The sequence below is a fragment of the Fibroporia radiculosa genome (assembly GCF_000313525.1).
Source record: "Fibroporia radiculosa TFFH 294 genomic supercontigs, scaffold2133, whole genome shotgun sequence".
Taxonomy (NCBI): Eukaryota; Fungi; Basidiomycota; class Agaricomycetes; order Polyporales; family Fibroporiaceae; genus Fibroporia; species Fibroporia radiculosa.
In genome coordinates, this window is record NW_012133337.1 from 1 (window position 1) to 27,649 (window position 27,649).

Genomic DNA, 27,649 nt, shown 5'->3' on the forward strand with positions numbered 1-27,649 from the left:
CCGCCCCCGCCCCCGCCCCCGTCCTGCACCCGCTCACCCGCCCGCTCCCGCAGCTTTGACTACCACCTCTCCGCCGCGCTCTCCCCGCCGTCCGACCCGGCGGCGCTCACACGCTGCGCCCAGGCCGCACTCAAGGCCGCGCACTTTGGCTTCGCGCCCCCCGGCAGCTGCACGCTCGCCGCGCTCCCCCCCGCGCTGCGCCAGAACGCCCGCTTCCCGCGCTGCCGCGTCCTCGCGGTCTGCCCCACGATGCGCTTCCCCACGAGCGTGCGCTGGCACCGCGACCTCGCGTACAACACGACGTGGAGCCTCCTCGCCGCCGTCGAGCGGTGGAACCTGCGCGCGGACGCGGACGCAGACGCAGACGCAGGGGCGAGGACGGGGACGGGGATGGGGACGGGCGCGGGCGAGCGCATCGAGACGGTCGCGGTGACGGGGCTCGCGACGGGCGTCGGGGGCGTCGACAAGGACGTCTGCGCGCGCCAGATGGTCCTCGCGCTCGCGCACTTTCTCGACGTCCGCAGCGCAGACGGCCGGCGGCGGTGGGCGCAGGACGGCTTTCCCCGCTGGGACGACGTCCTGCCCATCGCTCGCTCCGTCGAGACGCGTCCGGAGGACGGCAGTCCCGAGCGCGGGGACGGAGCGTAGCTTTTCGCTCGGATCGAAGATAAGGTGTACGTTCATGCGTCCAGCCGTTGTATAACACTGCCGCGCGCTTTGCGCGTGGGGCGCACGATACGAGAGAAACCGGAACTGCTGCCATGTCTGCCTGGTTTGTTCGCAGTTTGAGCTAAGCGCGCTTTCCTGCGCCATGCATGTAAACAGGACTCTTTTATACGATGCAGGAGCCCCCGCCTCCACGTCCAATCCATAAGAGTCCGTGATGTAGAGGAAATCCGTCTAAATGAGTCTCTACGTGACAGGCGCAGTCGCCCTTTGATCGCGAGCCCTGCTCCATGGCCGCTGAGCCTGCCAGCATCCCGACTACAGCTTGGCTTTCGGCACAAGGGACAGCTTGCCCTGCTCCTTCATCTCCTTTGCGCGATCTCGAAGGACCCGGCGGAGCAGCTTCCCACTCGGGTTTTTGGGTATCACGTCCACAAACTCGACGCCGCCCGCCAGCCGCTTGTAGTGCACCTTCGCGTCGGCCACGTGCTGGCGCGCGGACAGCGTGTCAGACAGATTTCTTGCGCGAGCGAGGAGCACGCACCTTCATCAGCGCCTCGCGGATCCTGGCGGCCTCTGCGGCGTCCGCCTTTATGCGCTCTGCGGCGGCAACGCTGGGCACGACGAACGCGAGTGGCAACTCGCCGTTGTAGTCGTCGGGAAGGCCGACCACGCAGACGTCCGACACGTCTGGGTGGTTGAAAAGATGTCCCTCGAGCTCCGCGGGGGCCACTTTGGGGTCAGTCAGACGAGCAGGACAGCGCTGTGCGACGGCATGACTGACCTTGGAAACCTTTGACCTTCAGCAGCTCCTGTGCACGTTGGTGTGAACATCGCGAATTCCGAGACGGCTCTGACCGAACTGACCTTGATCCGGTCCACGACAAAGACATCTGCGGATTCGGTGATGTAGACCTCATCGCCGGTAGCAACCCATCCGTCGTCGAATGTTTCTTTTGTCCTGCAGTACGTCTCAGAACGACTGTCCAAACAAAATAGGACATGGCTTACGCCTCCTCGTTGTTTAGATATCTCAGGGCATTTGACGGGCTTTTGACAACCAGGTGCCCCGGTTCACCGGGTCCGGCCAATGAGCCGTCTGTCTTTACGACACGTGCGATCACATCGGGAAGCAGACGTCCAGCGCTACCAGGCAAGCAGATTTTCTGCTCGATTTGGGGGAAGGAGATCGTGGTCGATGTTTCCGTCATGCCTTATGTTGATCGTTGGCAATCTGACATCTAGCCGAGTTGGACGCTTCACTTACCGTAGCCCTGTCCGATGTGGACTTGAGGTAGCACTTGGGCGAGCTGATGCGTGAGCTCTGCGGAAAGGGGAGCGGCACCACTGAAAATAGCATGCATAGAGCTCAGATCGTGTTTCGCCACTGCTGGGTGCTGCCACGCGGACAAAGTCAAAAATGCCCAGTGCGCGCAGCAGTGATCGACGTGCCTTGCATAGTAAGACTATCATGGGAGGAACGACACTGGGCGACACACCATGAGCCAATCGTCAGGAAAACACACGACCGCAGTACACACTCACGGGCAAAATGCTACGCGATAGCGCTCGATACTCTTGAGGATGCTAAGAAACTCAAACTTCGGTACCACAAGCAGAGATTCCTGATGCAGACGCCATCAGTGCGCGTCTGAACTGTGTAGTAACAGAAATCCTCACTCCGTAGAATATCAGGAAATGCATGAGCACAACGAGACCATAGATATCTGCATGAACCCGTCCTCGCTAAGCTGGGGTCGAAAAGATGAGTGAGAAACGCACGATAAAAAGGAAGGACTTCGGGATAAATCAGCGAATAGCAATTGGCATATAAAATGATGGCTGCACTCACCGGCCAACGCAACGTCACCGGGACGCCATTTACGCTCATGCGGGGGGCACGTTGCCGAGTTCGCAAGATGCGCCATTTGCAGTACGTTCGCTATTGGCGCGTAGTGCGGGATGCACACGGCCTGTGGCGCATGCGCGTGAGAACCATGAACACACACGGGTCGTGCAAGTCCCACCTTGGGTCTTCCCGTGGTTCCGCTTGAGAAACTCAGAAACGCCAGCTTCGTCCTTCCCTCGCCGGGCTTGAGCTTGCGCTCCACGAACGACTGGGGCGCCGCGAGCCCCTCAGCCACGAGCTGATTCAGAGTCACATGCGGTCCATCAATGCTTGTGGTTTCCCCTAGAACCTCCAGCAGAACGATGCGGTCTGCCGAGAGCCCGGCACTGCGTGCGGCTTGCACCGCAACAGAATAGCTCCATGGGTGAACAAAAAGCAGCTTAGCCTTGGTCGCGGACAGCTGGTGTTCTAGCTCGTCCGCGGTGTAAGCCGGATTCGCGGCACTGGACCAAATACAGTGAGACCACGTCTGCAGAGTGTAAGTGACCGCATACGCACGTTATGATAGCACCTAATCTATGAGTTCCCCTGTACACCACGTCAAAAAAGTTATGCAGAGACGCGTTGAAGTAATATTTACCAGACCATCACGGGATAGTCTGGAAACCCGGTCTTACGACTTGATATGACATGAATAAATGCGGAAATCACACACCAATATGGTTTGGACTGAATATGCCCACTGAGGCAGTGCTCAGGCATGATGGTAACGCGTGAGATGACCAAATAGCTTCTTACCGACATCGTCCTCCACTAAGTACGGTGTTAGGGATATCCTGCACAACCGCATTGTAGCATCCACTTGCCTATCTTCCACCGAGAGCTCAAGGCATTTGCGAAACCATGCACGCGGTTACGAATCTCCAGCCGACGGCGTCAATATACGTTGCCCGGTAGAGTGAACCAAAGCACACCTCTGCGAACCCAGCACTCTTCCCCGTCGCGTCGTCAATGACCCAAGGATTTGCTTGCGAGTCTGCCGAGATGGGCTTGCACTCGTGGTGGTAATCGAGCATGAACTGTGCAGTAGTCATGTCGTCGGGAATGTGAGGGACAGGACCCCCAGGCCCATGGAATTCGGACATTGCTTGCAGGATTTCCTTCAGGTGCGCAACGGGAAGCAGCCTTGGGTCGACGTCGGCTAGGAGGGGGGAGCGAGAGGGAACAAACGCGGAAGCCTGGTGCTAGCGTCTTATATGCAGGCTTGTATTGGCGCTGGGCTGATATCGCTAGGCGCACGTGAACATCTCCGGGGCTGCGATACGCCAACGCCAACTTATCTGTTTGCTGGAACTAGTAAGCTCTTAACTAGCCCCCGAGGTGTTGCACTCTGGCCCATGCAAGAGCAGCATCGGGTTTCAAGAAACCAATGCGAAACCACTTGAAGCAAGCTTACATAAGCAGAAACAACGTTTGCTCCGCATTTACGGGAGTGAGAATGTGGTGGCGGCGTCGGCCGCTTCCTTAGCTGCACGGCCGCACACCGCCTCATCATTCAACCTGTGCATACTAGTCCGAGTCAATGAGTTCAACCACCTCTTCCTCTGGTACGCGTTTCTCAAAATTCATGAATCGGATGCAGGAAAAGTTGGGAAAATCGTCCGCTCGCCCAGATTGTATGTCGTTCCTGCTCAGATGGAACTCGAACGACCAGGCATGTTGCGTCCATCCTGTGCTCGGACTCTAGCGCGATTTGATATGCTCAAGACTCTTTCATGATGCACATGCGTATGCGCATTCCGATTGACATGACTGAACCCGAATTATTATAGCGGCAGCCCCACTCCTCCCGCCCCAGCGGGCGTATCCTTCTCCAGTGGGACATGGTGCTGCGGCGCCGAACGACCCTTTCTGGATGCAGAACATCAGACACCAAGGCGTCTCTCCATTTAATCTGGATCCTAACGGCTATCAGGTTTTTCGCAACGTGAAGGACTTTGGTGCTGTTGGTGATGGAGTCGCCGATGACACCAATGCGATAAAGTTCAAGTTGTCTTATGTTGACACACGCATCTGAATGTTGACATCTGTCTTTGGTGTCCCTCTAGTACGGCAATGTCTAGTGGCGGTAGGTGCGGCGGAGGTGATTGGGAGTCGTCGACAGTGGCACCCGCAGTTGTCTATTTTCCGCAAGGGTGAGTTACCTTCGCAGGATGTTTTGCAATGAATCTTACCCTGATCAATCAAAAAGAACATACAAAGTTTCGAAGCCCATCATGTAAGCCGTCAACCGTAAACCTTGTCTGCTTCGTCTGAGGATCATTACCATGTTTAGCGCATATTACTACACGCAAATAATCGGAGATGCGAGAACACGCCCAACGCTACTTGCCGCTCCCAACTTCAACGGAATGGCAGTAATAGGTGATGACAAATCATATTCGGCAAGTTCTTAAAGCACTCCGTGACCTTGCTTGTGTGTAGACGCCGATCCGTACATACCTAATGGCGGCGGCCGACAATGGTATACAAACCAGAACAATTTCTTCCGCAGCGTCCGCAATCTAGTGATCGACCTGCGAAAAATGCCCGATCACGCCTCTGCGACCGGTATCCATTGGCAGGTCTCGCAAGCGACGTCATTAATGAACATAACCTTCCTTATGAGCACTCACAAGAACAACGCGCATCAGGGTAAGGGCGACGCTGTATTTAAACCATATGTTTGAGTGTAGCTAGAGACTAACCTATTAACAGGTATCTGGATGGAAAACGGAAGTGGTGGGTACATGGGAGGTGAGACGCCCATTAGATAACCTCTCTTTCACGTAATAATGATCGTCGACATTCTTGAGATCTTGTCTTCGATGGAGGTGAGGACTTCTACTCCGTGTTGCATATTAAAGAAGCTGATAATTTGAATTATGACAGGAAAATTCGGCATGTGGGTAGGAAACCAGCAGTATGCGCTTAATACTCAGGTACCTTATGCTATGTACTGAGGTGTTTTTGGAGGTTCACAGTACGCAACATTACAATCACGAATGCGGAAACAGGTAGACGATCAGCATGGTTTCCACATTTTCTATTGATGTTGACTCATTTTCCGATTCAGCTGTCTATGGCATGTGGAATTGGGGTTCGGCCTAAACTCCCTTTCAGTTTCCCCATACTTATGAGAACGTCTCAGGATGGACGTTCCAGGACGTGAAGAGTGAGCAAACCGATTGATGAAGTGGTGAGCCTGATTGACGCTATGCTGTAGTCGACAACTGTCAAATCGGCTTTGACCTGAAGACCGGTGGAACGTCCCAGGAGAACCAGGTAAATAAGTGATTCCTCGGTTCATATTGTAGTGTAGAATGCAGCGTATACTCACACATTCCGTCAGACTGTGGGCGCAGAGGCGATTATCGATGCGTATGTTAGCAACACCGGAGTCTTTGTACGCTCCTCTACAGCAACAAATTCTCTCGCGGGTTCTCTGGTGTTGAACAACGTGCACCTCAAGAATGTGCCTGTTGCCGTGGGTATCCTTGGCGGAGACGTCGTCCTCCCTGGCGGGTCCATGAAGATCGATAACTGGCTGCAAGGCAACGTGTATTCGGGGACCAGCGCAAGGCATGCCTTCGTGAAGGGGCACATGCCTACGCCTCCAAAAGCAGGAAGTCTGATTGACGAAACTGGAAAGATTGTGGGAAGAATGCACCCACAGTGGGTTGGTTGCGGCCTTCGGCTCATCTGCTGATTGAGCGACTGGGACAGGTACGAAGACTACGCAGTTGATCAGTTCGTCAGCGTGAAGACCCTTGGTGCTAGGGGCGACGGGCGCACAGATGACACGGCTGTCCTTCAATCTATCTTCAACAAGGTACGTAGATCCAATCAGTCCAGGTCCGATGCAAATATTGATCCGATCACACAGTATGCTGGAAAGAAAATTATTTTCCTTGATCACGGCGTATACTACATCACCAGCACATTGACTATCCCTGCGGGTACGCAGATGGTCGGCGAGGCGTGGAGTGTCATCATCGGCGGTGGTCCTGCCTTCGACAATCCGAACATTCCCACCGTGATGGTCCGTGTCGGCGAACCGGGATCTGAAGGGATAATGGAGATCTCAGACATTTTATTTGTCACCCGGGGTCCAGGTGCGTGTCCTGAATGAGCATGTCTCCACTGATATCGACTTTGAGCAGCTCCCGGTGCGATCGTTGTAGAATGGAACATTCACTCGTCTGTACCAGCTGGTGCCGGCATGTGGGACAGTCACATTCGGTAGGCACACGTGCTGTTCAGCTCTATAGAATTTTACTCATGTGTCGTAATTTTCAATAGTTTGGCCGGGGGTACGTCGTGGTTATGTGATATCTACTAATCCTATTTATAATGACCTCACTATCGGCTACTACAGCGGCCGGTACAAATCTGGAGCGAGCCCAATGTCCTGTGAAGCCCGAATCAAATGCGTGCTTTGCGGCGTTCCTCGCTATGCGTCTGACAAGACAATCAAATGCTTACCTAGAAGTTCGTCGTGTACCCTGACCTCGTTGTAATGATTTCTCATATATGCATTTAGGGAACTTGGGTGTGGCTTGCGGATCACGATCTTGATGGCGATGGAAAGTCACAAATAACTGTCTTCAGCGGACGAGGCATACTTTCAGAATCATTAGGTCCAGTGTGGATGATCGGTACAGGTCGGTCCTGCTTTATTTGAAGCATTGTGATTGGACTAATTGGAATACGTTCCTCTCACTGGAATAGCTTGTGAGTACAGGAATTGTCTGCAAATCATCACGAGCCCTAAGGAGATGCAATGTAGCCGAACACCATACGCTCTACCAGTACAACCTTGTGAACGCTCGGGACCATTACATGGGTTTGATCCAGACAGAATCGGTGAATTCTATATCTCTTTACCTTGTTTGCGCGTCACTTACCAGAGACACGTTTATGCAAGCCATACTACCAACCACAACCGGCACCTCCGAAGCCCTTTGCCATCGATGAAAGATTCAACGATCCGACTTTCCCTCCCGGTTGCCGATCTGCATGGGCAGTGAATGTGAAAGATTCACACAGCATTCTCGTATTCGGTACGTTGCTATAAGTTGCTGTTCGAACCAGCTACAACCGAGGGAATCGTGCAGGTGCCGGGTTGTACAGCTTTTTTGACAGCTACACACAAGCGTGCTTGAAGGACTCGTCATGTCAAAGCCAGTTATTGAACATCGACTCCGCGTCATCCATCAGTATCTACAGCTTGGCGACAGTGGGAGCCACCCATCAGTTAAGCATAGATCATCGGCCAATCATCCCGGCGAGTGCGAATCCAAACGGGTTCCAAGCGACTGTCACCGCCTGGACTACGTGAAAGATGGAACGCTCGTTTGCTATGGATTCTATGGACTCGCCTACTCGCATTTGTATCATCGATCATGTAGGAATATCATCAGTCATCGTGTCTGCAAACGAAACCTGCTGACCTGTGATTTGTGTCCTACTGCGTGACCACGTATGATCGCGAGCATGATCCGGGGATTGGAAGCTTGTGTGGACTGGGTTTGGGCGAGTGGCTGTTACCAACTGATCAACCTCACTGGTTTCTTAGCTTGATGTCCACAAGACACTAGCCAAGTACTTCGTAAGCCTCTCCGATTCGATGCGTATACAACGTCCCCGATAGTCATGTCACACCACACTATCTGCGCCTGTGCACACCACATCTTAGCATCAAAATACGACTGAGCAATGGGAGCACCTAACCTTATCGTGCACGCGACTCTGCGTGCCCGTCGCCTTCTGCGCAAATGAAAAGCGGCTCGCACATCGTTGTTCTTGGGGGAGCTTCTCGCGGAGCGCTGGATGCTGCTCGTCCTTTCTTTCTTGGTGTGCTCGAGAAACGCGTTGACTGCTCGCGCGAGGACGCTGTCGCAATACGATTCGCGATGCGCGTCGTGGCTGCTGCGTAAACCAGGTCGGCGTGCTCTTTCTTGTGCGAAGCGGCGTCGTCGAGTCCGACAGTGGCACGGGAAAGAGAGACACAATTACATACCCTCAGTGCGCCAGGCGCCGGCGCTAGACCTCGCGCGATATGGAGACTGTTTCACGGCCGACACTGCTCGTGTTGGTTGGGAACGTATTTTGAATGGACCATTATGTTCATTAGATTAATGCTGCACATATATATTGGCGTGAAATGCTAGCGTACCGACTTCACAATTCGATCTTTGTGAAGTCAGTGCAACCCTATTTAGGCAACACATCCCCCAAAACAGCTGTGTACTAAATAATGATGACGAATCGTGGATATGAAGTTCGCGGCTATGGGTAGGATAAGGCAAAAGCACAGAAAATCCCACGACATTATGTATCCAATTTCCATTCTAAGGTGGCAAAATGGATACCGAATTATGCCCGTGACTCTAGAGACCTCTCTATGCTCGGTAAATATTCTAGTAGCCGACGCTTTCAGTCCTGCTGAGCGCTAGCGCTCAGCCCGAACATCATCATTACGATCCCCTCTTCACGCTTGGTGGCCTACGCTTTCGGAGCACTACCTCCAGCATCATCAACCTTTGCAATGCGTTGGTGTATCGTCCATCCCCACCGGTACTTCCTGGGCGTACGTTTTCAATCCGTTTCCACTCAGTTGCTCGTGGAAACAGACAATGAATCTGGCGACGCGTAGGAGAACACCAGTAGCCAGTGGCCGTGACCGATAGGCGTCGTGGATATTGAAAAAAAGTTGACTCTCGTAAGACGGTCCTTACTATCGAACACGTTTATCCCATCTAAGACAACATTGAACATTGGGACGAGGTCGTCCCAGTCGTTCGCTTCGTCAAAACTAAGAGCGATGAACCTGGTAATTTACAGTAACAATTATCCCCTTATGCTTTGTTGTACCACTACCACCTGCCGGTAAGCCAGCTGTATGTTCACCCGAATGCGTAGTCTAATTGCCGTCGGCTCTTTCAATCAGGTCCACGGCACCAATCCATCCTCGGCCAGATTCAAATCTCGACCCGACCTCAGCTCGACTACAGATCTTAGGTCTCACGCCACACTGCACATGCAAGTCAGCGGCCGAACAGACGAGACATACCCAATCATGTAAGGCATGGCAAAAGCTGGACAAGACCAGTTGTTTTGTCAGTAAACATGCCGACATGCAACATAGCGATGCTTGACACCTTGAACATGAGTCTTTTGTCGTTGAAACGGTCTGAGTAGCGAGTAGCAAATACCTTTAGGAGAAACACTATGAGAACGACGCCAAACACGACATATTCCGGGGCGACGTACCGGTGTATTCTGTGAACCCTCGTCCAAGAACAGGCACCAGTCTGACCTCAGAAAGGGACGAATCCTACAGCATGATGTCCGTTTATTCAGTGTCTAATTCTTTTTGCGAGTGGCATCAACAACTCACAAATAATTGTCATCCCCCATAGACACGAGACACCAAGGATAACGAATGAGGAAAGGGATGACCGGAATAGCTCTATCGTCCGAGTAGGTGTTCGGAAGGCCGATATACACATCGTGCTCCTGGCTCTTGATGGTGTAACGGCTTTCCGAGTCGCGCTCTATAAATCGAAATCAGAACAGTGTATACGCGCACCAGGCTCACACATGCCTTTTCCTTGCCAGGGACGACACTCGTCAAGAATGCCGGACCGCAAAGCACCTCTGCGTTCTGATGTGTGCCGAGGAGCTGCAGAGCGGCTCCGAATTCAACGTTGACGATACGATAGGTCCCACTACTGGGGGAGCGACTGGTATTCGTAGAGAAGATGTTGTCCATTTTCAAGGAAGCGGGGAGGGGTTGCGCTGCAGTCCACCCCTGCACTCGCTCAATAGATGCCTGAGGCCTCGAGAGGTATTGTCCCACACTCGCTCTTGGGTGACTGCCACCTCTCCAGCGACAATGGCATGGCAAGCCATACGAAAAGCTTGCGGCGAGGAATTATATAGAAGCAGGCTGCCTCGGGCCGTCATAGCTACGTCTCTTCCCTTCATACTGGCGCTCTCATGATGGGCAGCGCGTTGTCTGCGATTTATCGCAAGTTGACTTACGGGGGTATCCTTCCGGGCAGACACCAGATTATCCATGTCTACCATAGAGATCCTCTACAGTATCTCGACGTAAAGCAGAATTCGGAATTGGCTATTGTCCCAGTAGTTCTAATGAGGAGGCCTTGGGGCGAGAACTTAGGTATGTTCCATTTACTGGCATAATATGCATCTGCCCTGACTGTACAACTAGGATACATCTACGGATATTTCGTCGTCTTAGTGCGCCACCTGTGGGGTTGCTATACGATCACGAGTATCGAGTCCAATGTGTATTTTTGCTTGACGCACACGTGCGTCGGCCGCTCCACCTGCCCTACCAGCATTATATTCGTTTCAAAGGCTCGTTGGCGAGAGCGTTCTTTTGTTTCTGAAACCGATCGCGTACTTCAATTGCATCCATTCTTTGCCTCACGAGCAGCCATGTAGGTACGCTTGGAAGTGGAATTCCGGCCGCTTACTCGCTGCGGGTTTCGTCTCGACTTTGCTTCTCACGAGCAGCGTATACCCCATTACCTCCCCTGCGGGAAAGTCCACCTACCGCCCCCTACGCTTCATTATTCATGTAGCTATACTCCATATATTCGTTAGATCGTGCAGAATGTCTTCTCATGATATCGCACAGCATATCCTCATCGTCACTATCCCAGATCGAATAAAATGTTTCAAAGCATTGTGATACGTCCGACCGAATGTTCTCTTGCCACCGCACAACTTTAGCAGACTGGTATACTCGTATTCTGCGATCCTACAAGAGCGTCGTGTTAGTCCTGAACACGAAAGGAATCATTGCAGACAAATTCCTACCCAATACAAGGTCCTACGGTCTCGGAAGAGGTTCCACCATGCCCCTCAACTGATAAGTACCTGACTCTAGTCAAAGTAACAGTCAAATGGAAGCAGCGCATACTCCACGACTTGCATGTGGCACCAGTCCAGGCTGACCCGGAGAGCTGTTAGGACGTAGCGGATGAGCTAAAAGCCCAAGAGGTCAAGTTTCAAGCGGCGCCCTGCCCAAGCGTCAGGAAATGCGCATAGTTAAATATTGGCGTCGGCCGGACTCCTGAAGTATCAGAATGCACTGGGAGCCGGGAGACATGATCGTCATGGTCAACGTGTCCTGGACCGCTGGAGAGATTCGTTCCCGTCGCTCCCCGCCGTCAACGATTTTGCTCATGGAAACAAGCTAGCTCCCAAGGTCCGTACCGACGTGCGCCAGTGACTTTGTGGCATTCCTAATGTCTGTGGAAATAGGTGATATATCCCCTCCAGTCTCCGGGCACGCCCTCGTAACGGGGCTGCCCCACACCTCCTAGCCTAGGCCTCCACAGATACCGTCCGCGATGAATAAATTAGGAATAAAGATAAAGCAATCCCAGAGCAGTACAATCACTACAACAACCTCTTCCTCTTCTTGCGTGGTGACTCTGGAGGGGGTATCGGCGGCAGAGCCTTGATTCTAGCCTCCGCGTGTAGCGCCGCCAAACGCATCGGCTGCTTCCTCGGAGACTGCACGACGGCTGTATCCTCCCGTGTTTCATGTGTTCCCTCTTCACTTTCACTAGCATCGGGCTTGAGGTCCAGCTGCGAGTAGTCCACTTCCTCAGGTTCGTCCTCGCTCTCGATGGTCAGGACTTCGCGTTCCGAGTCGGACTGCTCCCGTTTCCTCTTCGGGGGCTGGTCGGGCTGCTTCTTGCTCTTCGACTTGGGCCTCTGGGGGGACGCCACGTCTTTGGGGCCTTGTTCTTCGACGCGGCATTCCTCAACGGCAACCCCGGCTCGCAACAGGACGTCTATCCACACCTGTACACGCATTATTATAAAATCCACGCCCATGCAATGAAAAAAAAAAACAAACCCTCTGGTTCTCCTGCAGAGTATCTCCAGGACCCTTGACCTCGACGAATTTGCACATACCTTCGTCGGCATTCCAGACGACGAGATCAGGCACACCGCTGGCCCGTCCGGGATAATCTTCACACAACAGGCGACAGATGTCCGCCAGAGCTGAGCCACCCAGGCACTGTAAAATGAATGGTCGTAAACAAGCAATAAGCAGTATAAATAACAACATACTCTCGCGATCTCCAGCAGGTCTTGCTTCTGAAACAGGTCCCACCGGATGCCTACACACCACGTCTGCGTCTCCGCATGTGCATCGTACACACGCTCGAGGATTTCCTCCGCACGGCCGTCCTGCAATTCCTGCAGCCGCCTATCCGCCAGGTCCTTCCGCGAGAAGTAGAACGTATCTTCTGCAATGTCCAGCGGCGCGGACTGGTATGCTGTCTCGAACGCCCCGGGTATGTCCGCGAATATGATGTCCCAGAAGAGAAGCCCATATAGCGTAGTGAGGATTCGCCCTTCGCAGTGGAACCTGCAGATGCGTTAACTCCAACTGAAAATTTCGACATGCGTGCGATATACCCTCTGTAGCCTTGATTCTCATAGTGCTGCAACGCGAGTATCTCTACGCTCACTTCTTCTTGATCACGGCCGCGCCAGACAGACTTCCCGGCTGCTTTGTCCTTGTCCTAATCGCAATACTTAATTCTTCAGGACGTCCCTTCAGCATATCTGGACATACCTGTGCACGCACCTTCTGCGGCGACTCGTTTACAGTGACCCACGGAAGAGACAACTGGACCCGGCCCGCTCCCGTTGACTCCTTCACGGTTACGAGTGGTGGCTTATTGACGACTCGCCCAAGCTGATTGAGCCGCATACTCTCTGCGCGATGGTAGACCCGCACGCCTGTAATGGCAATCTTCTCAGCTTTACTAAGCTTCCCTTCGCATACGTGCCGATTTTCCTCCGGAATCTTCAGACGCTTCTCAAGAATGGTGAGTCTCCGCTCCAACTTCGGCCGATATACTAACGCAACGAGATCAGCGAAGGGTGAAGGGAAGATACATCGGCAAATCTCACCTGTGTGGGTATCTTCGTCCAGAATCGCCTCCCGCACGGCCTTTATCGCGCGATCGTACGCTTCCTGCGTCTTCCCAAAATGGGTCATGAGTATCAGCGCACGCCGTTCGTGCCATCGCCCCCGACGTCCCCTGCGCCATCTCCGTTGGCGGAGCAGGGATTCGATGACTTCCAGCTCTTTCTCATACTCCCTCAAGATGCCTAGAGCGGATGCGCCCTTACAGACTATCCGCGTGAGGATATGTCCTGTGATTCCAACGAACGTCAGTCGCGATCGAGAAAAAGCTCATACAATATACTCGTCATACCACAATCAAATCGCTCAAGCCCATGCGTCTGAATGCGCTCCTCCTTGATCTTGGACATGTCTAGCCACTCAGGATAAATCTTTTCGAAGATCTCCTTGACAGCGCGGGCATTCCGCTGACGTTGTGTATCTTGATCTTCGTCGAGATGATCCCCAAGCGCAGAGTTCATCTGCTCGCTCTTCATCACCGAGGTTGGCAGGCGCTGGCCCAATGGCCCAGGAGTTTGACCAACTGTAGATCGGCTACGCGCTGTTGAACTCATCCCAGTGCCTTCTAAGAAGGCATCCACCTTAGCTTCATGCAGGAGAGCTTCTTCATATTTAATCAGCGCATCTCGTGACAACCAAATGCTCCCAGTCCGCGTCAGCTGATAGGATGGATACGTTCGCTTATGAGCGCGCGCAAGTATAGACGGCGTAAGAAGCGTGGGTGTGTGCTGTGTGCTGTTTTTGAAATACAAACATGAAACTATTCAGTAAGCGTTATCTCGGACGTGTTCTTAGTTTGTGGGACTTACCTGCGAAAATAAACCAGGTTTAGGCGACGAAATAAAGTAAGGACTTCCTCCTTGATCCTCACACATTTTTCTGACGACGGATCGCTGAGTGATTGGAGGATGATAATCAAATGTGAACATACTTAGAGTCTTCATGACAATCTGCCGAAGTCGGTGTGTTTGTGTAATCCGAGTAGAGGGAAATGACAGCTTCGTCTGCACCATCTTTCCCTTCTCTTGACGTGGAAACGTTAGAGTGCTTTGAGTTGACGAATTCGCAAGCAGAGCGCTGATGAGCGTGTCCCGCTAAGAGCAACTAGTCTCGGGAAAGCTGCAGCATGTTTTCGACTGAAAGAGATACTCACCGATACAGTGATCTTCTTGACTTTGAATTGCTGAGCAATGGTCTTGAGTTCTGGCAACGTGAGACACTGCAGCAAGTCCTCCAACTTTGCCTGTGATTCGTCATCCGCAAAAACAGCACACGGAGCCTCGTTGGCCGCTGGTAGCTTCAATTTCGAGAGGCTAGCTTTAGGAACGCCGTCTTCGTCATCACTGATGGGATCAACAACAACCTCCTCCGTCTTCACTATCACCTCTTCAGCTGGCTTGGCGGCAGTGAAACCGCAAAGCGCATTGATCACGGAAACAATATCTCCAAGCTCGCTCTGGTAGTTAAGCGCATCGAGTCGATGCCAGCAATTTGCTTTACGCAGGCACAAGCGTATGAGGAGGTACTTCGCCTCGTCTGACGTGTTCAACTCAGTCTAGACCCGAAACGAGGCAAGGCGCGCTCTTACAGGTGAGCGCTTCGTAGGATCCCAGAAGTGCCTGTTCATCCAAGGTAAACAGACGCTCTTCGAGCGGGAAAATAGCGTATAACATCTCTACGAAGTTCGCGTTTTAAACCCGGGGCCGCGCACAAAAGGCAGGAGGACGCACCTTCAAACAGAATAACATACATCGACCTCCCTCGTTCCAATCCATCGCCTTTCGTGTCTTCGAGATTTACGGCCGCGGTCGGGGTGGATATGGTGGAATGGTGACCGTCTATGCCGTCCCAATAGACCAGGCTGCCGGCCGCGTTGCGTGGGGGAGATCCAGATACCATGATGAGGAAGAACACTGCTGAAATCAAGAAAGGCTACAAGAACAAAGACAACAGAAATGAATATACAGAGGTGCCAATACAGAGATATGTATCGACGCTGAGACGATGGCTGCAGAGTTACAGATACTTAGGAGCGCCGCCTACAGTCGCGTCGCGTCTATCACAAGTGTGACACACGCGTTTGACACGTGCCGCAGACGCGATGAACAAGTCGACGCGCGTAAGTATCGGGCAGCATTGCATGATCGAGCCGCATACTATCCATCTTATGAATTCATTAATTGTGAAGTATTGCCCGGTCATTGAATTGCGCGAATGCTATGCGATTGGAATATGTGAAATTTAAAGAGTGGGAATAGCATCAATAAAATAACGAATACAATGACTGCATTTCCCGACTCCAAGTTGGATGCAACTTCAAGGCCGTGCTTTGAGATTCATCTTCATAATTCGTACGGAGTCATAAGGTCATCACACTCATCAGCCTACACACCCATCAATACCCCCTTCTCAGCCGTTCGTTCTCCTCCCGCAACCTCCTGTTCTCTTCCTGCAGCGACGAAATCTCCCCACGAAACTCGTCAACCACCGACCGCAGCTCGCTGCGCAGCCCACGACCCATCCGGAGCATATCCAAGTGCAGTCCGACGAGTTCTGTGCGTGTCTCCTGTCGGAAGTCGTACATCGCGTCGCGGAGCAGTGTCTGCAGGAGATCAGCTGCAGCGTGCGAGCGCGGCGAGGTAGGATGCGGATTCGCTAGGTTGCGCAGCGGCGACGGGACGGGGGCCCAGTCGGATCCTCCTGCGAAAGTCCGGCGGGGAGTGACCTGCACCGCCAACTTCGCGCCGGCATCGCACATTTCTTCTTCGGCCACCTCTTGGTCCGTCTCGTCGCGGTCTTCACCAGACAAGGCACTTCGCCGTCCGTCGTCTCCGTGAGACGCAAAGCCAACACGTCTTCCTTCCATTTTGGGTTCAGCCTCCTCGTCCGAGGGGTTTTCTTCCCCCGCTCGAATCCACTTGTCGACTTCGGGTGTCCCCAAACCCAGAACGCCCATTGCTCCCATCTTTCCCTTCCCCTTGTTCACCCCTTTGCCCATTGGCAATGGCGTGATCGGTGTGGCCAGTTCAGTGTCAGGTAGATCCGGGCTTGGCGTGAGCGAACTCCGAGCCTGCGCCTTATACGCGGCCGGAACAGCAGGAACAGGTGGAATGGAGGAGATGGATGACGACCCCGATGCAGAGGACTTGGTCGATTTGCCACTGCTGCTCGCGCTCCGGCTGCTACCTCCAGATACGGAGCGTGTGCGCAAAGTGGCAACAGAAGCAGAGCTAGATACTCGAGTACGTGTCTTGCCATTCTCCGAGTGTGAGGATGTACGTGACGAACTCGGTCTTGAAGCCGAAGTTGTCATAGGTGGAGAACCTGAGCCGATCTCAGTGGGAGCGACATTTTCCTTTGCTTTCGCCGTTTGGAGAGATAACAAGTTCTCAATTGACACTGAAAATCACATGAGCATTAGACCGAATTTAACAACAAGTTACCTACCGGAAATATCAGGATCCTCCTCCTTATCATCCTCCGTAGAGGCTATCTGACCGAGGGGCGACTTGGGAGGTGAAAACACCCTTTTTGTAACCCCTCCAGCGCTTGCTTTCCTTGCCATTGGTGGGGCACCTCTTGTCCGCGCCAATCGAGGGGACTCTACAGGCGCTGCACGAGTCTCCCGTGCACCTTTACCCGACAAATTGCGAGCTGTAATCGGCGAAAGCAGTCTCGCTTTCATAGACCCGGTGGTGGCCACCTTCTTCCTTGAATCGGCCGCACGCTCCATATTCCGTTGAGGATTCTTGTTTACGTCTTGTTGCGCAAGTGGCCTGCTAGTCGCCACCGCAGTAGGCTTAGGAGCAATCTCTTCTTTTTTGAGCTTTTTCTGCATCCGCCATTTGCAAAAAGGCCAATGCTAACACTACACGAATGCTCACCTGCATGGACATTGCTACAACACGATCTCCCTGCTCATTGATCGTGATCGACTTTGGTGGTTTATCAAGCGAGCGCAAGTCCTGTATAAACACCTTCCCATTCTCCGTGCCCGCGTACAGCGTCGCACCTTCGCCCGAGAAGGTGACTGAGGTCAGGGGGACGTGCACAGAGATCGTCCGACAGAGTCTGCAGAAAATGTCAGGATCGGATGATTAAAAAAGCAATCGCACTGCAGTAACTCACCCTTTATCTTTCTCCAAGTCCACGAGGCTGATGAAGCCCCCGCTGCACGCCACCGCCACCAGCGTCTTGCTAAAGGGGCTGCTTGAAATCGCGACGATATCCCCCGCACTCTTCTCCTTGCATACTGTAATACTCTTCACGGGCCCCGACGGGCGTGTGGTGTCGTACACCAGCAGCGTCGCGCCCGCGCCCACCAAAAGTCGTGTACGCGCGTGCGGATGGAACGCGCACGCCCGCACCTCTCCTGCTCCCACCGGGAGCCCGCGGAGCACTGTATGCGCACCGTGTGAGAGATTGTGCACATGCACTGCGCCAGCGGACGCAGATGCAAGCAGACTGGCGTCGTTCGCGAGGGCGAGGGCGACCACCAACGTCTTGTGCGCATCGAATGTCTGCACGATCCGCCGTGCATGTGCTTCAAGCACGCGCACTTGCGCGCCTTGTGCAAAGACGATGGTGTTCCCGCGGTCTTTGGAGACGAGAGCGGTTATGGGCCCGTCGTCGCCGGACGGGCAGAGGTAGATAGTCGAGAGCACGTTTGTGGACAAATCATAAGAACTGACGTTGTTGGCGCTCGACAGGGTTAAAGAGCTGTTGTCCGAAGACCAAAAAATGGCTGTAGGAGATGCATCCAGTGGGAGAGTAGACGGAGTCGAGGACGAGACTCGTTTTAGAGCAGCGTGATCAAGAATTGCCAGGGAGTGTGATATGGCTACCGCGAGCATTGCATATAGAACCTGAGATTTCCGCGAAGAGAGAGTGGAGGGGGATAGCAAGATGATACCGCGGCGGAGGTGGCGGGATAGGAAACGAACTTGGAACGCGTCGCGTCGCAACGCGGTCACGTGACAGACGCGTCACGCCGCATCGAGGCAGCAAGGTGGTAAATTATAAAGCTGAATACTTCAGATGTAACATGGTGCGTCCTCAGTTGCAGTTCATCAAAAGCGGCTATGATCCAAGTCTCAACGCAAGTTGCTCAATGCCATCCGTGTCCGCGATTTGTTTTCTCTTGCTGCCAGAGCTGGAACCCTTCGGTTTCCTGCATCGTATTGAAGGCTGCTCAGAATGCCAGAGCGCATTACTTTGCTGCGAGATGACCAAATTACATGAACTGGTTTCACCCGTCAACTTCATATTTTACACCTATCTCTATGTCCGCGATCGCAATACTTATTGTCAGTCGCGGATGAAATTTCCCGCAGCTCGCGCTCCATGCTACGTCTCGCTTTGCGTATACATATATGATCAGGCGTTGTCGTAACACAAGGGGTGGTTCACTGACAAATGCATTGGCGTTCAGGATTCCGTGCAATGTTCAAGTTAGTGTTCTCGGCTCACGCCAACTGCCTCGTTGATTTCGCACTTTTGTTATTGCGGAAATGTTGGTGCTGCAATCTTAATGCCAACAGAGTTTTGCGCCCTTCATGAGCTCTGCCATTAGGTACGCACGAACGTGAGTCCATTATTTTTCCTGAGCTGTTTCTTCGAATCCACTGCCTCTGATATGGAATCAGTTTGCATCAACGTTCCTCTTTGCCTCGTTGTACGAGGTGCATGTTTGGGATCAGGCTAATGGCTGCAGTAGAGAATCTAGGCGAGGCTATGATTGCGGTTGAGTCAAGGAGAGTAAAGCAGAATGAAGTACCGAAGGTAGACATGGTTTATCTGTTTATCTGCTAGGACCTAAACGAAAATACGAATGAAAAAGTGATACCGCGCCACCCAATAGGTCTCGGTGGAAACTCCTACACTACCCAATACACATCAATCCTTGCGCTCTCCATATATGCCGCCCACCCAGGATAACGGGGTCTCATCCAGAGGGTCACACAATCCCCAACTTCCAGTGATCGGATGAAACTCCCATCAAATAATTTCCGGCCCTGACCCCGCGTGTCCGTTTCCATAGCGGCTTGAGATCCTTCTTCGACATCGTCGAGATAGTGCCACGTTACGGTGTGGAGACGAGGTCTGCCCTCCGCGTGGACATTCCTTTGAATGTGAGTGGATGGAATACCGAGTGTCGGATGCAAATCGTGCGCCCGGACAAACTCGAAAGGAAGTGCCTCCAGATCTGCCGCATCAGATTCCATCGAAAACAGACGTTGTGGCCAGATAATCTCGCGGCACAGGACATCGTTTGATCTGATGCTCTCTACGCAAGCCATGTGTACGAGCCTCTGTATGTGCCTACGCCGTTATTTGACGACCAGCCTTGGTCATGACTCTGCATCTGAAACTTGATCATCCTGCAGGGGTGCCGTCCTCGCGGAGGCAGCCACCCACTAGACGTCGCTTCGCCGCCGATTGTCAACATTGCTGCTTGCTCAGCTGTCTGCCTAAAACTCCCCTCCGTCCCGTATAGTGCCAATGGCAATGTGCGCATGTACATCTTGCTCCCGATGATGCTATCTGCGCCAGAACGCACGCACTCGTGGCGTTTGACCGTCAACGAAGTGTGAGCCCAATACGAAGCCATATCCAATATTTCGTCAACAAGCTCGGTGGGGAGGGGTGTACATATCCGCTTGAAGTATGTCTTGACCAATTGAATCTCCGGGATCGTAGGTTCGTACTCATGCGGAGCCTCGATGGGCTTGTCATCCTGCGTTTCCAATTGTATTGGGTGTTCTCTATGTCCCCTGGTTCCGCGAGTAGTGCGAGGGGGAAAGACAGATATCAAGCTATCGCCTACTGTCAACGAATCTTGCACGGTACGGTCTGGTAGTATTAATAGGACGTACCTCCCGCACATTGAAGCCCGTAAGTAGCGAATTTGGTGAGACAGACCGGCTGTATGGTATGAACCAGGGCTTCACTCCATACTTTAAGCCGCGTAAGCAACGGATCGCGCAGTATAAGGCGGATACAGGTCGAGACTAGTGAAGGCGAGCAAAGTGGCGATACTCGTGCTGCGGCACGGTAAGAGCTTCGTGGCCACCCAGTATGAATGGTGACACAGGAGCAGAGTGAAGATGAGAGGGAGCATTGCATATATATATGAAGGCGTCTAGGGAGCATGATGGACGCGTGATACTGGTGGGATCTGAGATGGCTTGGAAATGATAACTAGAGTGTCATATCATGCCACCACGACATAGCAGCCGGTTAGGCCAGCACAGTATCGAGGAAAGGACGAATAAATGATCTACACCTACAATCAAGATTCTAGGGCACAGGGTAAACATGTCAGCAGCCATGGAATGTAAGTGTGATACAGATTGGATTCGAAGGAAGGGGTGAACTGAATTGCAGAGTGATTGCATCATGCTACCAAGATGTAGCAGCATGTTGTGAGCAATCAAGCTTGGTCTGTACCTACTGTCTACGTAGGACTAGGCCTTCGGGGGCAATAAGAGATGAAAAAAGGTTTGATCTGTCTTTACGGCTCACTTCGTCACCCATGGAATATGGACCGAGTTACCGGTATGGTAAGTACTACTTCATGCTTCGAAGAGCGGAAAGCTTACAGAGCATTCCGCATCAAGATCTCCAGAACACGGACTCAAAAAGTGTAATTGTAGGTACAGGAGTAATTCAGCCTACGACGCATTCACACTGGACACAGAGCCCAGACATTGAACCGTGATTGAACAGTGCAACAAGTTCTCGACCTTCACGTAAGCATTGGGTATTTGATTTAGAGTCCTTTGCCACAGAAAAAATGACGCACCTGGTCCGGTATGCACCACGATTGACCTCAGCACATAGTTGATCGTCCCGCCCTCAATGAGTTGGTCGTGGAGGGAAATTAGACACTTTGCCTGATTAAATTGCGCTCGAGGGACACACCAGGCTGGTGGGGCATCTGTGGATTGCGTAACCAGATTTGGTAGATTAAAACTCGCCGTAAGATTGGGTTCATATTGATATCGCATCTCGATGGGATCTGAGAACAGAATTGCAGATTCTTGCATTAAAATCAGGATGCAGTCTGCCATTCGTTCGCCGGATTTTACAACTGACATGTTGCACCATGATTATGATGCTAGTTACAGGGAAATGATAGAGTAGGACCCACATTGCACGACGCACATATCTCGTAACAACTTCTCGAAAGTGCCTCGATGCTGACTATGTCTATTACAAGGTGCATTAGCCAAATCGTGCTGCTGCCTTTGTATGGTTCTTCTTCTCTTCCGGCGAGCGCACGATATGCTCGAACCCCAAACGGCGACGTACGCGCATATAAGAGTATACTGAAATTGATTAAGAAGCGATGGAATAAGATACCGGAGGAAGCGTATCGATGTAGCTGTTGCGCGTGACACCGCACAGGTCCTGACAGGCAGGTCTTATAGCCACCGGGCGCACTTTTCGTCGCTCGGCCCATTAGAAAGCATCATCGCGAAGGATTCTTGCTGCCTCGCTTCCTCTGCTCACGTGTTAGCGCACGAGCTCCATCGGGGGGCACAATCTTTGTTATGCTTCCACGGACAATGATATTTGAAGAATACAAGAAGAGCTCGCTGTGCTTTAATCGCAATTCCGGAGGCGTCTCTCGGACTCGAACTCGAATCGGAAATACTCCGGAAATCCCCTCAAATCGAGCACTCCGGACGCCCCCAGGGAAGCCAATAAGTTCTGCAACGCACCTACAATACTCCCGAGATAATATAATGAATCGAATTGAAACCCCAGCAGTTTGGATAGCTGCCGGATGAAGTATAGTGCACTAGTACCTCCGATGCGGGGGTCAATATTGCAACCGGTGAGTACCAATACAGCTATAATATAAAGATGAGAAGATCCACATCGCGGAGAAGCTGGAACGGGAAACGTACTCTTCATATTCATGGATCGTTTTCGGAGAATCGATTGGACACGACCACGAGTCCTAACCCCTTTGTATGCGATGGCCGCATTATATGAATTCTTCGCGGAACCCAGAAGTAGTTGAAGCAGACTGATTAGTGTGCCAAAAGTAATCCCTGATTTGTGAGACTCCCGCCGTCGTAGAAGATGTAGAAGATGCGTTCTGGATTCAAATTGAGATATCGAAAGTATCCGAGGATGCTATCAAGTGCGTCCTTTGTTATCTGCGCAACATTTGGCGTCACAGATCTCACACCAAATCGTTTTGAACGCAACGGATGTTTCCCGGTAGTTGCCGTGCCATGGACACTGCTGCCGCGGAAATGCCAGATCCGCTAACTCGAAAGGTTTCAGTGTACTTACAATACGGAAACGAACCCCTCGTGACATCGTCCGACAATCTGCACAAACTGTTATGTCCCCCATCTCTCTACGTTCTTCAAAGATTCCAGAGGTCGTAGAACATACCTCAATTGCTTCCGAATCGACATGTGCGAAACAGTGTCAGGAAGTTCAAACCCTTACTCCCCTCCAGGCTCCCGATAACAAACGATCAGCACGCGTTTACGATCGGTCGTCAAGAGGTACGATAGATAGATCCCGTACGCTGCCAAGTACGCAGTTTCACAAACCACATAAAACCTTCATGTCATCACATTGACTAGATTGAAACTTCCGTACATGTTACATATAAATATCTACGAGTATATTAGGATGATGTGGACCAACAAAACCCGGAAACGTGTAAGGAGCAATGAGGGGTGGGTACGTACGCGGCATAAATAGCAATAATAGGCACGCGCATACAGACTACAAGAAATGCGTTTTACTTTAGTGCCTTTTTCAAACGGGAAGAGGTGCGTGGCTCGTGCATTTCTGCAGTGCCTGCAGAGGAATTAGAGGACGTCCGCCGGTGGCTGAGCCGGGTACGCCATGAATGTTTGCGGGACGTATCCGCGTGGTTGGGTAGGGAAGGGGTGGGCGGCGCTGACATAGGCGGCGAAGATATCGCTCGTACATCGGAGTTGCCATTCGACGGCGGCGGCGATGCGGCTCCGTTGGGCTGATGTGATGAGCCGCTATGACAAACGAACAACACTAAGTCATCGATTCACATTCACGGACGATCGAGAGATTCACCTGCGAGACTTCAAAAGTTTGCCCTTTGGCGGGGACCGCCCGGGAGACGAAGGAGTCTCGTGAGCCGCAGGTGCGCTTTCTGATGTCTGCGTGCGTGGTATCTTAGACGACGACCGCCACCGCGGACTCAGGTGGGCAGGCGGATTGTGCCATGACCAGCGCCGCTTGCCCTTTGCCCGGGGCGACGAGCCGACCTCATCAAAATCCGGGCCAGGTTGAGCGGATGGGGCGTCAGCAGCAGGGGGGGAAGGTAATGCAATCGTACGTGAGCGCGGACTCTCTACGACCGTGGCGTCATCTTGATGACTAGAATTTGGGCGGCTAGCGGGTGGATGACCTGTCGCGCGACTGCGTCGTACTTGCTGCACGTAATCGACCGCCTCGGGAGAAGCCGGAGTAGGAAAGAAATAGGGCGCCGCGTACGGATTAGTCCGTGGAATGAACTGAGCTTCGGTGTGTGTCGGAAGACTGTGTTGCCGTACAGGACAGCAATCCAGCACCCTCTCCTTGACTAGAAGACTAGTCAGATAGTATCCGGCGAGGAGATGGGAGTACGACTTACGGTCTGCGAGGGGCACACTTTGGACTTTGGCGAGCGGAGGGGTCGATGGCCCGGCCTCGGTATGGTGAAAGTGTTCGGCACACGACGACATTAATGACAGCGCACGGATGGGGGTAGGAGGGCAACGTTTCCGCGATTTCTTCTCTGCAGGGACCACCGGCAAGGAAGGTTGTTGCGGAAAGGGGAATTCTTGGAAAGACGACGATGCGTGCGAAGAAGCTTCTGATCCTGGGGTTGGTGCAGCGTTGTGTCGTCTAGAAGAAGCCGGTATATCAACTGGCGAAGGGGAACTAGTAAGCTGAGCAGGAGTCAATCCAAAATTTTGAGGGGGTGAAAGCGAATTTTGAGGGGCGATTTCAGAGTGTTGTAAAATATCAGAAGCGGCTCGGACAGGGTGGTCTGCACGGCGACGCAGGTTGTCGAGCCGTGGATGTTTTTCTGCGTCCCGGGGGTAAAGAAGTAGACTCGACAAGAGGCTCTGCAGCCGCAACTGAATAGGGCTGCGGCAGGAAGGATTCAAATAGGGACTTACCACGGTGATGCCTACGAGGGCGAGAAGTGCACCTGTGAAGCCTACGACAACAACTCTCAATCCTGCACGCACGAGGTCCATACCGACACCGGTATTCCAGCGAAGGTGCGCGAGGATGGGTTGATGCTCAACGAGGTGGCAGAGGAGAGTGCTCGAGCGAATCTCGTCGGCAGCCCAGTCAAAGACATTCATGGCCAGACACAGCGACGAAACGGGAAGGAAAAATAGGAAGAGGCCAGCCTGGAAAAGAACAAAGGATGAAGGACAAAAGGCGGGCGGGAACACAGAGGGCGAGTCTTATACATAAAGGAGAGGGTGATACAGGACATCGATGGCTCTGGAACACCGAAAAGCTCGGCGACGGGAAGAGGCAGCTGCCTTGACGGTGACGCGCGCGGCAAGCCAATCTCGGGTTCACGTGTTCGCCCTCCCGCTTGTTTGGTCCGCTCACTCAGTGTATATGACACACGTTCCCCGCCCAATTAGCGTCCTCCAAGCCTTTTTGGGCGGTAAGAGTCCCGCTCCGCTTGGCCCTCTCCTGTTACTTACTTGACCGAGTCGTCCAGCTCTCTTGCAGTCATATTTGGATCAGTACCCACATGATTACCCCCAATCGACGCTCTCGTGATACTGTCACAAACGGCCAGGAGTATTTTGGCGGCCGAGAGGAGTATGGTATAGGTTACAACACGTACATATTTTAACCTCAGCCCTGAATGCACGATCGACTCGGTTGTTCCCCACACTTGTCTCAGATTACAAGAGCCGCTTTCTATCCTCCATATACCCAATGCCGCTGGTTGTGATCTACCCGGCGCACAATTCATTCTCTTTATAGCTTAAAAGTTTCGAGCAAATTTAACCCAGATGCCTGGATTTGCCTGGACTTGCAGGCTCACATCCCACCATTCCGTTAGATTACTGTAGGACTGAAGGAAAATCGAGACAGCGTGTTGTATCTAGATACATCCAAAATGGACCACTAATATGGTGTAGTCATCTATCACTCCTCGAAATGCAGGCTTTTGGAAGGTGCAATTCTGAACATATTGCCTTGGAGTTTTTGCCACAGTGTTCCTAGATTTATGACCTCTTTGCACATATATTTTTGAGCAGAATGTGTACTCTTGATGCATTGCTAGACATAAATCTGTCATGAAGTGGTGCTGAGGCTGAATTTCTTAAATGTGATTGTTGAGTTTTGCCAACACTGGCAGGCCCATTGACTATCTCAACAAATCAGTGATAAGTTCAGCTTGCTCTAGACAATCAAAACCTGAGAGATCAAGTGTGCTTGCTATTATGGATGGGAATTTTGCATATGAGATGGCAGAATGACAGTCCTGCCAGCCACAACTGTGACATCATGCCTTCCAAATCTGGCGTACCCAACGCGCAGTTAGTAATCTTATCAGTCTTGATTCGCGTGACGTGACACCGGTTCAAGGAGTAGTAGAAGCACTGATAAGACATTTTTGCACTCTTTGCTCTCGATTTCAGAGCCCTCTGCATCGATATTGAAAACATTGTATATATAATTCATCACCATCTGTATGCTACAGATATCATGGTGCAATTGAGGTCAAATGAGGCTGGCAGTTTTGCCGAATAGGTGACTACAAGTTTCATTCCGAATACTTTACTTACTTACACTCTATTACTTTCCTTATATGGCAACATCGTTACGTATTGTTAGAGACAGTGCTAGCCCGTCGACTTCCGTCCCCGATTATCATATCCCGGACTGAGGTACGTTCCTTACTATCTATATGTATCTATATGCACTCGTACTGATTCGTACACAGGCATTCGTTGTTATAGGTACTTCTAGTAGTCCCCGATTATCATATCCCAGACTGAGTCATTCATTGTTATGGACTTCTGTTACGGTACACCAGCTGGTTACTTGAAGCACACAAGCCCAAGCTCAACTGCACTTGATGACACTATGTATGCAATTCTACCTCAAGCGAGGGCATCCGTACGCAAAGATTGCCCATTTTCTTCAACGGTCCTGGTGAATGACGAGCTTCATTGTAGGCTCATTCCGGCGCCGGAATATGGGCCTACCATACGATGGGTGGAATATTAGATAGACAGGCAGATATACAATCTACAATCTAAGTTAAGGCCCGACAAATCTAAACATTCTACTGATGACCTTCGGAAGACCCAAAGAAAGAAAGTGAAATAAAGCAACGGACATCAAATACCCTTCTAGATATGTGTAATAGATGCGACGGACGACGTGGTGAGTGTACAGTTAGCAAGTGAAAGCCCAAAGTAGCGGGTCATCAACTTTCCCAAAGGCGTACCTCGAGTAGGCTTTCATCGTTATTGTATCTCAAACGCAGGAGACGCACAGCGTACCCCTGTCTCGAAAACCAGCTAGGCGATCCGAGATCAAATCCTGCACATCTTGCCCGATTGGACTGCCGGCACCCTCCAAGCTGATATGAAACATTACCAGCAGCCCCTTGAACTCCTCCCTAGACAGATCGCGGTCAATTCGCTCCCAGTCCAGACTGAGCAGGTCGTTCATGGACGTAATCTCGAGATCAAACGTCACCTCTTGCAAATGTTTCGACCGGATCTGTGAGAGCATGGTGGTGACCCAGGGAAAGAGGTCGGTGGAGAAGAACGTGCGCGAGGCGCCTGCATTCAGCCCGCCGAAATGCACGGAGCGAAGGCCGGTATTGTGTACCAGGCTGATCTGGTTCTGCGAGACTGCTGTGGGCGGCGAGGTGCGAGCATCAGTGCGGGCCCATACGTTGTCGATGGCAGCGCCACTACTGACCTTCTTCTGGGACGCCCGCTGGAAACTCGACCAGCAGACGCTCAAGCGAGGCACCGCTGGCGTGCAGCAGGTCGCCCACCGCCTTCATGTGCTCTATCTCGCGCCAACACAGCTGGATCGTGCGCAGG

At 52.3% G+C, this 27,649-nt stretch overlaps 7 protein-coding genes across 7 annotated transcripts; 2 read left to right on the forward strand and 5 right to left on the reverse strand.

The window, feature by feature from the left end:
- Window positions 1-249: 249 nt before the first annotated feature.
- On the forward strand, window positions 250-648 carry FIBRA_03614 (uncharacterized protein; the record flags this gene model as incomplete). The annotated part of the gene is made up of 1 exon (XM_012325448.1): window positions 250-648. The coding sequence occupies one exon, from the start codon at window positions 250-252 to the stop codon at window positions 646-648; it is 399 nt and encodes a 132-aa protein (XP_012180838.1).
- Window positions 649-984: 336 nt separating this feature from the next.
- FIBRA_03615 (uncharacterized protein) lies at window positions 985-3,660 on the reverse strand (the record flags this gene model as incomplete). The annotated part of the gene is made up of 16 exons (XM_012325449.1): window positions 985-1,155; window positions 1,211-1,398; window positions 1,451-1,478; window positions 1,534-1,627; window positions 1,678-1,879; window positions 1,934-2,013; window positions 2,212-2,291; window positions 2,347-2,393; window positions 2,449-2,463; window positions 2,519-2,639; window positions 2,694-3,018; window positions 3,074-3,103; window positions 3,156-3,174; window positions 3,231-3,257; window positions 3,314-3,351; window positions 3,425-3,660. 16 exons carry the CDS (start codon window positions 3,658-3,660, stop codon window positions 985-987), a joined length of 1,701 nt encoding a protein of 566 aa, XP_012180839.1.
- A 1,924-nt stretch (window positions 3,661-5,584) lies between these two features.
- On the forward strand, window positions 5,585-7,238 carry FIBRA_03616 (uncharacterized protein; the record flags this gene model as incomplete). Its single annotated transcript, XM_012325450.1, has 10 exons — window positions 5,585-5,654; window positions 5,706-5,729; window positions 5,781-5,839; window positions 5,907-6,229; window positions 6,281-6,386; window positions 6,441-6,669; window positions 6,718-6,796; window positions 6,857-6,867; window positions 6,933-7,045; window positions 7,098-7,238. 10 exons carry the CDS (start codon window positions 5,585-5,587, stop codon window positions 7,236-7,238), a joined length of 1,155 nt encoding a protein of 384 aa, XP_012180840.1.
- Window positions 7,239-11,992: 4,754 nt separating this feature from the next.
- Window positions 11,993-15,443, reverse strand: FIBRA_03617 (uncharacterized protein; the record flags this gene model as incomplete). The annotated part of the gene is made up of 12 exons (XM_012325451.1): window positions 11,993-12,403; window positions 12,459-12,623; window positions 12,677-12,977; window positions 13,028-13,134; window positions 13,188-13,474; window positions 13,529-13,774; window positions 13,837-14,279; window positions 14,354-14,423; window positions 14,476-14,638; window positions 14,698-15,080; window positions 15,133-15,219; window positions 15,275-15,443. The coding sequence occupies 12 exons, from the start codon at window positions 15,441-15,443 to the stop codon at window positions 11,993-11,995; spliced, it is 2,832 nt and encodes a 943-aa protein (XP_012180841.1).
- A 496-nt stretch (window positions 15,444-15,939) lies between these two features.
- Window positions 15,940-18,397, reverse strand: FIBRA_03618 (uncharacterized protein; the record flags this gene model as incomplete). Its single annotated transcript, XM_012325452.1, has 4 exons — window positions 15,940-16,943; window positions 16,992-17,376; window positions 17,429-17,615; window positions 17,673-18,397. 4 exons carry the CDS (start codon window positions 18,395-18,397, stop codon window positions 15,940-15,942), a joined length of 2,301 nt encoding a protein of 766 aa, XP_012180842.1.
- Window positions 18,398-23,316: 4,919 nt separating this feature from the next.
- On the reverse strand, window positions 23,317-24,916 carry FIBRA_03619 (uncharacterized protein; the record flags this gene model as incomplete). Its single annotated transcript, XM_012325453.1, has 4 exons — window positions 23,317-23,569; window positions 23,631-24,141; window positions 24,193-24,670; window positions 24,725-24,916. 4 exons carry the CDS (start codon window positions 24,914-24,916, stop codon window positions 23,317-23,319), a joined length of 1,434 nt encoding a protein of 477 aa, XP_012180843.1.
- Window positions 24,917-27,068: 2,152 nt separating this feature from the next.
- Window positions 27,069-27,609, reverse strand: FIBRA_03620 (uncharacterized protein; the record flags this gene model as incomplete). The annotated part of the gene is made up of 2 exons (XM_012325454.1): window positions 27,069-27,451; window positions 27,522-27,609. The coding sequence occupies 2 exons, from the start codon at window positions 27,607-27,609 to the stop codon at window positions 27,069-27,071; spliced, it is 471 nt and encodes a 156-aa protein (XP_012180844.1).
- Between the last annotated feature and the right edge of the window lie 40 nt (window positions 27,610-27,649).